Source organism: Lactuca sativa, chromosome 2, assembly GCF_002870075.4.
Source record: "Lactuca sativa cultivar Salinas chromosome 2, Lsat_Salinas_v11, whole genome shotgun sequence".
NCBI lineage: Eukaryota > Viridiplantae > Streptophyta > Magnoliopsida > Asterales > Asteraceae > Lactuca > Lactuca sativa.
The window spans coordinates 5,459,054-5,472,600 of NC_056624.2; the positions used below are offsets into that span (position 1 = coordinate 5,459,054).

Consider the following 13,547-nt stretch of genomic DNA (forward strand, 5'->3'; position numbering starts at 1 on the left):
AAGAAGTTTGCAATCACGTGGACATATTGCGTACTCAGTCTAATTTTGATAAGTGGTACCGGTTAGAGTCATATATTCAAACACTTCAATCTAATACTATGAGTGTCCAAGATTTTTTGTTAGGACGTTTTGTTATTAAAAGTTTTGAACTATTTTTTCTCATTATTTTAAACCATTTAATTTAATATGATATGGTTTTTTAAAACACATGTTTTAGTTGTTAAATTAAATTATTACATAAGCTTTTTCAAATATTAGACCAACTAATAATCATCCCACTAAATACAATTATTTTGAAATTTTTTACAAATTCTCTTTTTCTTTTTTGCAAAGGGATGCCCAAAATTAGGGTGATATATATGTGGTGTAAATGAAATATCACATATTAAGGTGGGGTAGGGATCCGACATTGTATCGTGCTTCAATAGAAACCGGTGGGACCTTTGACTGTTAGTATATTACTTGTGCTATACTCTGTAGTATGTTAGGCAATGCTCTTAGTACCTAGATTATGACTGTTGACTGCATTATTTCCATCCATCCAATACCATGGTATTTGCAGGTCAACAGCAATAATTGAGGCTTGTTCATACTTCAATATATTGGCCTTCTTCTTCACAATTCCAACCAGTTGTACACATACGCACTTTACAAAGCAGCAAAAACAGCAAGCATTAGCACAGGCGCATATAGTAGAAGAGGTATGTTTTTGTTGAAAGTTTTTCTCTTTGTTTATGAATAATTTTTCTTAGTTGTTTTTAGTTTTCAATCTATCGATCCTTGACGAAATTATCTGAAAAAAATGTTTTGCTTTGTTACTTGTTGTGGATTGTTCGTGTATGCTCCACATATAAAATCAAGTCAATGTTTAAATGAATGACAATGCCTCCTCATTTTCCCTCTTTTGATTATTGAACAATGTTTTGGAGGAATGGTTTTCTTAGGACAGATGCTTCCACGTAGAGATCAGTTCTAGCCCTAATAAACCCCCTAACTGTATCACTGTAGGACTCTGTTTACAACTAATAAACCCCTAATTAAAAGGCACGGTATTTTGTTCCTCATCTCTCACAATTTTACACGATGATGAAGATGTTGAAATTAACAATCTATTCCCACTTTCAATCATTTCAAAGAAAACCAAGGTTAAGTTGACAAGGGAAGACAAACAGCAAAATTAACTATGAATTTACATACACATTATTTACTAACTACCAATTCTTTTCTAGCCAAACGTGTCATGTGTCCTAAATCCTGAAGGAAACTTTTTATAACACTAATTATCTATGGATTGTATATGATAATTGAAAAAAGATAGCTAAGCAAGTTAATAAGTAATAAGTTTTAACAATTTCATTGCCTTTTTTATCTGTTACAGGTCTCTGTAAAAGCTAGAATATTGAAAGATGGAGCTTGTATCTGCAATCATTAGTCCTATTGTTGAATCTTTAATTGCTCCTGTCAAGAAACAACTGGGATATCTCTTTTCATCCACGAATCATGTTAGGAACATGAATACTAAAATAAAGCTACTGGATGATACAAGCCGTGATGTCAAAAAACACATGGAAACAAACAATAGAAGAAATTTGGAGATACCTACTCATGTAACGGGGTGGTTGGAAGAAGTTGAAAAGACTAAAGAAAAAGCTCAAAGCATTCCAAGTATTGGGAGCGGATGTTGTAACTTGAAAATGAGGTATCGAGTTGGAAAGAAGGCATTCAAGACTACGGAGGAGATGGAAAGTCTCATTGATGAAAATAGTAAGATTATTTGGTCAAATGCTCAAAAACCTCTTGGGAAAGTGAACTCAAAAATCGCATCCGGTTCTGCACCATCAGATGGTGAATCCCAAAATCATTTCAAATCCAGAGAGAAGTCTTTTAAGGATGCCTTTAAGTCCCTTCAACAAGACGACACGAACAAAGTGATAGCCTTATGTGGAATGGGTGGTGTGGGGAAAACCACTATGATGGAAGAACTGAAGAAGACTGCAGAAGATAAGAAAATTTTTGACTGGATTGTGAAGGTGGTCATTGGGCAAAAGACTAACATGCTTTCTATTCAGCAAGATGTAGCAGAATACATGGGCGCATCTCTAACTGAAACGAGTGTAGCAGCAAGGGCAGATCGTCTTCGTATAACATTTGGGAACCTTCCAGAAGGTAGAAGAAAGGTTTTAGTGATATTGGATGATGTATGGGAGACGATTGACCTCAAAGATATTGGACTGAGTCCTTTGCCCAACAGCTTCAAGTTGTTGTTGACATCGCGGAATGAAAGTATTTGCAAACAAATTGCAGTAGAAGCTGATTCGGAGTCGACACTAGTTCGAGTGGATGTGATGGAGGAGCCTGAAGCACAAAATTTCTTTTGGCAAATCACAGGAGTTTCAAAACAACATGATATGGAGCTCAATCAAACAGGAAGTGAAATTGTAAGAAGATGTGGTTTTTTGCCCCTTGCCATTAAACTCATCGCCAAAACCCTTCAATTTCAAGAAGTTTTTGTATGGAGAGATACTTTTCAACGGTTGAAGAAGAAGAATCTTGATGAGAATGTGCAAGAAGTTATTAAGATAAGCTATAATTATATAAAAACAGAGGAGGAAAAGGTGATTTTTCTTCTGTGTGGCTTGTTTCCTGATGACTTTAATATTCCAATTGAGGAACTCACAAGATATGCATGGGGCCTACAGTTATTAAGTGAAGTATCCACTTTGGGAGAGGCTAGAGACAGGACAAAAACGTGTGTACAGAATCTTAGAAATGCAAATTTGTTGATGGATAGCGATTACATTGGGTGTGTCAAAATGCATGATCTTGTGCTTGCTTTTGTCATAAATACAGTTTCTAAAGGTCATCATCCATGGATAATCAACCATGGTGATATTTCAAAGTGGACTAGAGCTGAAGTGAAAGAGTCTTGCAACAGAATCTCTATTACTTGCAAAGGTATGTCTGAGTTTCCTGGTGACTCTAAGTACCCAAACCTATCACTTTTGAGACTTATGGATGGAGATAAGTCACTTAAGTTTCCTGAAGGTTTTTATGAAAGAATGGAAAATCTTGAAGTTATAGCGTATGAAAAAATGCAGTATCCGTTGCTTCCCAGATCACTTGAATGCTCCACCAAACTACGAACACTCATTCTCCATAAATGCTTATTGATGTTTGATTTCTCTGTTATTGGAGAACTCTTGAATCTGGAAGTGCTCAGTTTTGCTCATTGTGGCATCACACATTTACCATCCACAATCGGAAATTTGAAGAAGCTAAAGCTACTGGATTTGACAGGGTGTGTAAATCTTCGTATTGATGATGGTGTCTTGTTAAATTTGGTCGAGCTTGAAGAGCTTTATATGAGAGTTGCTGATGAAGAGGCAATTAGGTTCACAGACAGCAATTGTGTTGAATTAGCAGAGCTTTCAAATCATCTTTCTGCATTAGAAGTTGAGTTCTTTGACAACAACGGTACGCCCATGAATATGCTGTTTACTGAACTTAAAAGGTTCAGGATCTCTATGGGATGTGGTTTAGTAGAGAATACTGACAAAAATATGCACTCATTTAAAAACACATTGAGGTTGGTCACTAACAAAAATGAGCTATTGGAATCTAGCATCAATGAGTTGTTTGAGAAAATTGAGGTGCTTTATTTGGAGGTGGATGGTATGAACAATCTTGAAGAAGTTTTAATGGAATCAGTTCATCTTCCTCAGCAGACGTTTAATAATCTAAGAGTCCTTGATGTTTTCAACTGTGCAAACTTAAGATACCTCTTTACAGTCCCTATTGCAAATTGTTTGATGAAGCTTGAGCGCCTCACAGTTTCACAGTGCCCTGTTCTGGAAGTACTTGCACAGAGTGAGAATGGTGAAGCTGGGGCAATTAAGTTTCAGGGGCTAAAGTTTCTAAGATTGGATAGGCTACCAAAGTTGATAGGTCTTTGCAACACTGCTAATGTAATTGAGCTACCACAGCTGGTGGAGTTGGAACTTGATGGCCTTCCTAATTTCAGTAGCATTTATCCTGAGAAAACATCTGCAACATCTTCTATGTCCAGTAATGCCTCTGCAATTCAACCATTATTTAACAAACAGGTACCTCTATACTAGGATTTATGTTGACAGTTTCATAGATTGACTTGTAATCAACAAGTCTTAATTGTTGTGCAGGTGCTGATTCCTAAGCTGGAGATATTGGGGATTTGGAGGATGGATAAGCTGAAAGAGATATGGCCTTATCAATTTAGTAGTAGTGACGATATCAATGCCTGCTTGTTGAGAGAGATTACAGTGAGAGAATGTGATAATATTGTGAATCTATTTCCAACCAATCCCATGTCTTTGCTGGGTCGTCTGGAAGAGCTTGTTGTTTTTGAATGTGGAAGCATTGAAGTGTTATTTAACATCGACATGAGTTGTGTTGGTGATATTGAAGAATACAACAGCAACATGAGATACATCCGTGTATATAAATTGGGGAAGCTAAGAGAGTTGTGGAGGATGAAAGGTGAAAGTAGCTCAGATATCCTCATCCGTACCTTTCAAGCTGTTGAAAGGATAGAAATAGAAGAGTGTGAGAGGTTTGTAAACGTATTCACACCGACCGTGACCAATTCTGATGTGAGGACACTTATGAAAGTGAGTATAGATGGTAGGAGAACGTGGGAAGAAACCAGGGGAAACATTGAATTGGTTCAGAACAACCAAGAGGTATGTGATGTCATTGAGCTTTCAATTTCTATTTTGATGTTTATAACTTATTTATATGTGTCTCTATACATACATACACATATATAATATATCACACTATAACAAATCAATCAATTCTACACAATTCTTTCGATGTGTTCTGCTAGATTCTCACTCTTGAATTTCGATCACACAAGGATGGAAAAGAGAAATACAAGAAATGATAGATCTCACACTGGAAATTGATGATCTAATGATCAATTTTACATACATGTGATAGAAATCTGGCGGTTTGAGTAGCCAGGATCTCCCAAAGAGACTAATCTCTAAAATAATTGATAAGATGTCTCTCCTAACTGATCTCTTACAATATAAAGGCATAACTGAAATAGTTAATTTACTTATTTACCCGTGCTGCCCACAATTGCTTACTCATGGTTTAAATCCTTTCTTGCCTCTTTGTGAATAAGTAAGAATTGGTTTATTTCCCTTCTTGCCCCTCCTTGAATATGTGAACATGAGTGGTGGTCTAGCATGTTCACACTTTAAAGTGCAATAAGATTATCAACCTGCGTGAAGATATGTATCCTATCAAATTATTTATAAATCTTTACACTTCAACTTGTGATAAAAACAAAGTTAAAACTCGGAATTTAAAAACATGGACAAATTATCTATATCACTACTACGCTTTTAAGAATAGAAAAGTAGGCTATATTTCTGCGTTGCTAAGTGTGGATCTGTTTCAACCTTCATATTATTATTAACATATTTATAATCAAGTTAATGGGGACCAAAATTTGTAAACACTTTAATGGACCTAAACCATAAAAAAAACAGATAAACACAGGGACCAATTTTTTAATTTAGTGTGAAAAATATCATTGTGTAAGTGCATGTATTTTACATATTTATTTCTAATTATATTTGTTGTTGAGATATGTGCAGATTAATGTTATATCCAAGGAAGAGATCATTTCAGAGGTGGATGGTAATATTCCTGACGTTGAATCCTCAATTCATCCCAAACCTTTTCACGTTAATCACCTTCAAACACTTGATGTAAATGGCGGCTGTAAGGATGTTGAAGTGGTGTTTGAGATAGAGAGTTTCAGTAGCAACAGCACAGATTTCACAACTCTGCATAAATATAATCATCAACCACCACCACTACTACTTCCCCACCTCAAGGAATTGTGGTTACAAAATATGGAGAGGATGAGTGATGTGTGGAAGTGCAATTGGAAGAAACTTGTAATTCCTCAAAACCAATCACAATCCTACTCATTCCACAACCTCACAACCATACACATGTGGAATTGCAAAAGCATGAAGTACTTATTTTCACCTCTCATGGGCAAACTTCTTCCCAACTTAAAGGATGTCAGGATAAGGAATTGTGATGGTATTGAAGAAGTTGTTTCAAAAAGAGATATTAATGATGAAAATGAAGAAATAATATCTTCTACTCACACAAACACCTTCTCCTCCTTCCCTCTTCTTGATTCTCTCTACCTTTTTAATCTGCCAAGCCTAAAGAGTATCGATGGCGGTACTACAATCACAACTACTTCCATCCATGATCAGTTCCAGGTATCATTTCTCTTAACTAGTGGATCCTTTACACATTCAGTTATTTGTTTTATTTATTTATTTATTTATAATATTTTCTTCTCCATTAGCTGCTTTATATAACTCAATAAGCTAATTCTTCTGAATCTGGAAAGACAAAATAACTAACTGAATACCTAATTTTTTTTACAGTTTATTCGTTTGCATAGGTCATTAAAGTTATTTCTCTTAAGCATGGTTATAAATCATATGAAATGCATTTTTTTATCCAGTTTCAGTTAAGTTAACTAAAACAGATGGTGGATTTAGATCGGATTGTGAGGGAGAGAAAAAAATTGATTGATAAATATATATAAGTCATATCAACATTACTCTTGATTGTTAAGTAATATGAAAACTGGAACAAAAATGGTTTTTTTTTTTTTTTTCCTAGCTTGCAATTTTAGCTTAATAAAGTTCAGTTTGTTGTTTAAAAGAAATATCTTTTTTTTTTTTTTTTTTTTTTTTTTTTTTTTTTTTTTTTTTTTTAAATCTTTCAAAAAAAAATCTTTTTTTTTTCTGACATGGAACTGAAAAATATCAAACTTTACCTATAAGTATATCTAGTGTTCCGACTGAAAATATATAAATACAATATATGGCAAAAGACTCCTGTTCACAACTTTTTTTTAAAAGTATTAAATTTAAGACATTGATCGATCATCGAGCCAAACGACAAGATTGTCAGTTATGGGAAGTCTCAAGATCTTCATTTATCTAGTATAATTTCCCAAGTCTATATTGAAAATGACTCCCTTGAAAAGAAAATTTGTTTTAAAAATGCTTTCTATTATGAATATTAGGATCAAGATAGATTTTGCAATATACAATCTATTGAACAATCATAGATGTATAATAAACGCACCTTTATTTTCACTATAGACACTGATATTGATAAGAGTCATTATCTGTTTCTTGGATTTGGCCTTGTCAATAATTCTATATTCACAAATGCAAAAATATAAACTTTTTTGAGAATTCTATATTCATAAATGCTAAAATATAAACTTTCTTTTCTAAAGATCAGATTATCTAGACCAAAATATGTGGGTTTAGATGTAGCACACACATGATGGAAGACTTGGAATAAATTAATTATTGATAACGGCTGATTAGATGCTAACATTCTCCATATTAAATTTTTCTTCCTTTTGTCACTGTGTCCTAAATTAACCCTTCATGTTAGTAAAATTATTTAAAACATGAAGAAGATGATGCATGTAATCAATGCAGGTACGGAAATATAAGCATATTGATTTCAAACTCATTTCCTAATAATAAATAAATTTAGGAGTAAAGTTATGTTTTCATTTTCCCACATTGAGGAGGTAATGGGTTATAGAGTCCAATGCCTTTTATTTTCTCTTGATAAACCATATACAGAAAAACCACTATATTTTTAGTCATTTTCTCTGTTCAACATGCTTTTCTTTATTTTATTATTACATCATCCTACTTTCATTTATTCCAGTTATAGCATTATACTTTGAAAAAATATACCCAATTATATGTGGCTACGACGGCCTGATAAGAAAAGTCGAAAGTACAATGCTATAGCTGGGTGGATTTTCAAAGTACCTTTATGGTAGTCTTGGGTCATTTATTAAAGTCTAAAATTATAGAAATAACATTTTACTTTCACTGATATGATTATAAGAGCATCTTACTTTCATTTTTTCCTATTAAAGCATTGTAATTTAAGTAACTCACCCATTTATTGCAATTTCATTCAAATACAAAGGATTTCCGTTACTGCAATATAAAGAAATGAAAGTAGGATGCTATAATAAACGAATAAATGGAAATGCGTTGTTATTTCTTTCATTTAGACCTTCTTCAGTACAGATAAGTAAATTTCATAGCTATAAGTCTAGGTGAAATATTTGTATATTTTATGGTTTATATCATGCTTTCATGTGTTTATATCTCATATTTATTCTTTTTTTTAGTTTCAAAAATGAGACTAACCATTATCATGACCACCATGTCCACTTCCAGTGTCATACACTTTGCTTCTGGACGAGTAATATATGTTGATTAATTGCTAATCAAAGTACTTCAAGGTCTCTTCATTTTCAAGTTTTAATTCGAATAAATGCTAATTAGTTGTGTTAATTAGCACGTAGCAGTTTTATTTTTCTTGTGTCAGTTTCCTATTTGTAGGTTGTCATAATCTCTTCTAAGCCTATATAATTAAGGCCACTTTTATGATTGATTTAGTGTGCCTTTTCTTTCATCCACCATCTACTTGTTCTCTCCTGCCAACAATATAAGCATAGCATACAACTGATTAGTTTCTTGTTTTTACTTATTTTGTCTATGTATAACGAGGGTATTTTGGTCATTTGACAAACCTTCTTCCTCAAGGAGTCCAAACACCACGATTTGGTTTCTCTTTATTCCTAGACCTTTTATCCATTTTTTCTGTATATTGCCCTTTTGGATTTCAACTTCCATTGTCCACATTGTTACTTAATTACCTTAGTTGTGTGAAGCACTCACGATTTTTTTTTTTTTTTTGGAAGAGACCGAAGTCTCGGCAAACTAAAGGGAAGCACTCATGTTTGTAACCACACTTCTAGAAACAAATGATATGTTAAATTGTAGTGTGTATGTGTGTATCAAACAACTAAGCTTTGTTAATTTAAATAGATCCATTGATTTTTCATGTGTTGTTGTAGTGTTCTCAAGTCGGTGTTGCTTCTTGGTTCTTATGCCAATACTCCAAAAAGATTTATATAGAGAACTGTCCTGCCCTATCAAGAGTGTTTCCATGGTATGTAGTGGGACAACTGAATAAGCTTGAAGAGTTGAGAATATCAAAATGTAAGTCAATGGTGGAGATATTTGAAAGTGAAAGAGTCAACAATGATGGTGTTGATAGTACTACGAATGTTGGTGATGGAAGTGATGATACTTGTACTGCAATCACCATCCCAAGGTCGGCAAATATGACTCTGCTTCAATTGCCCAACCTAACAATATTGGTCATCAGTAAATGTGAAGTTTTGGAATATATTTTCACAAGTTCCACACTTGAAAGCCTCGAGCAAATCAAAGAACTGATTGTAAAACAATGCAAGGCAATGAAAGTGATTGTGAAGGATGACACAGAGCACACAGAAACATCTAAATCTATAATAGTCTTCCCACGTCTCAAGTCCCTTACACTTGTAGATTTACCAGATCTCAAGGGTTTCTTCTTGGGGAAGAATGAGTTCAGGTGGCCAGTATTGGAAAAGGTTAAGATTTATGGCTGCCCACAAATGATGAATTTCACATCTGGTCACTCCATGACTCCGAAGCTCAACTACATACATACAGCCTACGGCAAGCATAGTCTTGAATGTGGCCTCAACTTACATTTGACCAATGCTACACATGAGGATGAGGTATGTTATCACTTTATTTCATCATTTAACCAGGTGATCAGCATGTCGTTTTATGATGTTCAACATATTATTTGCTTACAAAAATTAGGTGGCAGGTTCATATTTTTATTCCAGAAGGAAACATAAAACAAAAAACCAAATGAAGATCCATATATAACCACTTCCCTTTTTTATATCCATAAAAAGTTTTGAAAATATGCAATCTTATTTTTTATTATAAATTAATATTTCATTCCTAAGATATTAAGTTATCCCTTATGTTATGAAAGATGTTATATTCACTAATTCATAAGTTAGCAATTTAATATTTTAATCAAGTTAGATGAACTAAAGACAAAAGGCCCAATTGACGCATTCATTGTGGGTGGTTTTTTCCATGTCCAAAGATTTTTGAACATATACAATACTAGGTTCCGTTTGATTAATATTAAAGAAAATCTAAAAAAAGAAATTAAAACAATAAATCAGTCTTTTCAATTTTGATACAAACCTAGTGAGAAGGACCAACTTTGTAATTTTGGAACCACAGGGACCGTAACCGCAAAAATCGACAAACGCATGGACCAAATTTGCAGTTTTTGCTAAAAAAAACAAACAAATCTAACTAGTGGCTTGGAGGTTTGGAGTCTGGGCAAGTATTCGACTAAAGGCATAACAAAATAAGCACCTAAGAAAAAGGGCTTCTAAAATTCACATAATAGTTTCTTTCCTTGAAAACAGAAGATTTAAGAATTTATATCAAATATATGAATATAAAAAATTATTTTCTTGTGTATTACAAATGATACTTGGCAAGTTCATTCTTATTCAAATCATTTGAAAGTTTATAAATCATTAATTAGGAACTTAGAACCAACAACTTCATTCGGTTAAGAAAAAAACACAAAATAGATGGAAATAAAAGCATTAGCTTATTTTACATATTTTCACTCATATCTATTAACAAATAGATTTTTGTATGGAGCTATATTTTGTAATTGAATCATTTATATCGTTTTCATCCAGTTTAATCCAATTATCTAACATATTTTATAATAATGTGATGTTAGTAGTTAATCAAGTTGTTCTTTTCTCTCTCATCTTCTACAAGCTTGATATTTATGTAGCGTTTATTACCTAAATTTGACAAAAATAGTATTGCTGAGATGATTGTAAAAGTATAAGTATATCATCCATATATCATTTGTTGTATTTGACAATGCAATAAAAATACAATAACATAGTTATCTTTTTTCCTAAAAAAGTTGGATGTAAACATTCAGTACATGAAAAACTACCTATTTGAAGTAGCCAAAACACTTGACTTTTACAGTTTTACTTTTTATTTTATCTGCCCACCCCACACACACACAAACACAAATATTTAATTTTTTTACTTTTATTTAAAAAGACTCATCATTGATAAAATCTAAATTGTTTAAACAAATCGACATTCATTAATAAAATCTAAATTGTTTAAACAAATGCAATGTATAAATCAGAATTTTTCTTCACAGTGCTCATCTTCTCAGAAAATAATGTAAGCAGTGCCATAAACTAGGTTGTTGATTGGAAATACATGTTGCCTCGTTTAAAAATAATAGAACTTGCAATCCTTTACTATGTTTATATACTAAATGTGTTTGTCCTTTATATATAATTGTAGTGTTTGAGATGATCTATGTTTGATTTTTCTTTGCAGACTCAACTCCCTATGTGCTCTACTCCAGATTTGATAAAGCTAGTTCAATTCCCGTGGTCTTTTTCAAATTTAGTTGAAGTAGATGCACAGTATGGTGACAAATTGTTGAAAAGCCGCATAATTTTTCCATGCAAGGAGTTGCTTAATCTGAAGAATCTTGAAAAGCTTTCTATTACCAATGCCCTTGGATCTGTAACACAGGAGGTATTTGAAGTAGCAGAAGGGACAAATGAAGATGTGGATATTGAAACACAATCTGTTGTGGTATTTGAGAAGCTGAAAGAGGTGACTTTGGATACATTAAATAATCTGAAGCATGTGTGGAGGAGCAATCGGTGGATAGTGTTGAACTTTCCAAACCTTACAAAGGTCTCAATTGAAAGTTGTAAGCTTCTTGGGCACGTGTTCACTTGTTGCATGGTTGGTAGTCTATTGCATCTCCAAGAGCTAAAAATAAGTTACTGCCAGAGTATGAATGTGATTGTGAAGCAAGTTGAAGATTCCGAGACCAGACCGACTACTGAGGTTGTGTTCCCTTGTCTGAAATCCATAACACTTGAATGGCTTCCAAATCTCAAGGGATTTTGCCTGGGGAAGGAGGCTTTTGAATGGCCATCATTAGATACTTTGGAAATCAAATATTGTCCAAAAATAACAGTTTTCACAAAGGGGCAATCAACTACTCCGGAGCTGAAGTTAATAGATACAACTTTTGGATTGTGTCATGCAACGGAAGATCCAAACTCTTTCATAAAGACCAAACAAGAAGAGGTATATGGTGTCTCCTTTGGTTATTAGTAACAGATTAATATGTTTGATCAAACAAAAACTTTACATTACTCTCTAATTTACCACTTTCTTGTAATCTCCTACAGGGATGGCAGTTCTAGAGGAACATTTGAATTCGCATGTGCAGTTTTTCTCATTTTGAAGTCAGCTATATATATATATATATATATATATATATATATATATATATATATATATATATATATATATATATATATATATATATATATATATATATATATATATATATATATATATATATATATATATATATATATATATATATAGCATAATAGGTAAGATTACAACATTGTACCATGGTTTATGCCTTAGGATTTCTTCTAGCACTCATTTGTTTCCTGTGTCCATCATCATTTAAGTGTTTCTCTACTTTATTTGATTGAACTGACTTAATGACCAACTCTTCTGCTTCAAGGTTATTGAAACCCTGTTCCTAAGTAATCTCATAAATCCCTTTTGTTAAAAGATTTAATTCACAAGAAATTGATACTTTAGACTAAAGTCTTTAGTTAATCTTATATTAAATCTATTCTTTGGATTGATCGGCGAGTGCAAATCAAGAATTCTAGACGAAAGACATATTCTTTTGTTCAAAGTTCGGCCTCTTTCATGAGGGCATTCTATTTTGACTTTTTCACAGTAGTCAAACTTAATGCTTTTAAAATTCAAATTATAGGCATTTTTCTGTTTGATTATTGGTCATGTGAAACCTTTTTTTTTTTTTTTTTTTTTTTTTTTTTTTTTTTTTATATATATTTCCATGTGTAACCTTTTATTTTTTTCATGATTTTGTTTTTCAGGCATCTTCTGATTTCAAACAGCCCCGCTGCCACCACATGTCCCTGAGTACTCCCTGGAACTTGTGTCTTGTGGTGGCTGGCGGTTGTTTCTGGTGGTGGATTTGGCCAGAGAAATTTCCATGTGTAACCTTTTTTTCCTTGTGTACATACTTAAAGAAAAATTACCTGTTTTCAAAAGAAAAACACAAACTGGGTTGCCTTCTTGATGAATTATATTTCGTCCTTCACTCACAACTTTACCCTGCAAATAACATAAACATACTTTTCTTTACTATATTTTAGTCCCCTGTTTTAGGCTAAACTTAGCTTCAATATACTCTATTTTATACTTAACGCTATGTTACCTGTTAGTTTTAAAATAACATTACATTGTAGGCATCACGATGTGAAGTAAAACAAAAAGATGAAAAGTTAGGATGAAGTGATATTACTTGAGATCATCCTCTAGTAACATCTGACTTTGTTTATGTTTCAAAGAATTAGTTTATTTTAAATTTTCATCTTTTTACAAAACTTAACTTTACCCCAATTATATACTTTAATCCGTTGGATTTCA

At 32.9% G+C, this 13,547-nt stretch overlaps 1 protein-coding gene across 1 annotated transcript; it reads left to right on the forward strand.

Moving 5' to 3' along the window:
* The first annotated feature begins 525 nt into the window (after positions 1-525).
* LOC111914800 (uncharacterized) lies at positions 526-13,324 on the forward strand. Its single transcript, XM_052768227.1, has 9 exons — positions 526-701; positions 1,379-4,103; positions 4,179-4,718; positions 5,646-6,290; positions 8,990-9,700; positions 11,382-12,152; positions 12,257-12,319; positions 12,446-12,466; positions 12,992-13,324. Exons 2-7 carry the CDS (start codon positions 1,407-1,409, stop codon positions 12,269-12,271), a joined length of 5,379 nt encoding a protein of 1,792 aa, XP_052624187.1. The 5' UTR covers positions 526-701; positions 1,379-1,406; the 3' UTR covers positions 12,272-12,319; positions 12,446-12,466; positions 12,992-13,324.
* Positions 13,325-13,547: the final 223 nt, after the last annotated feature.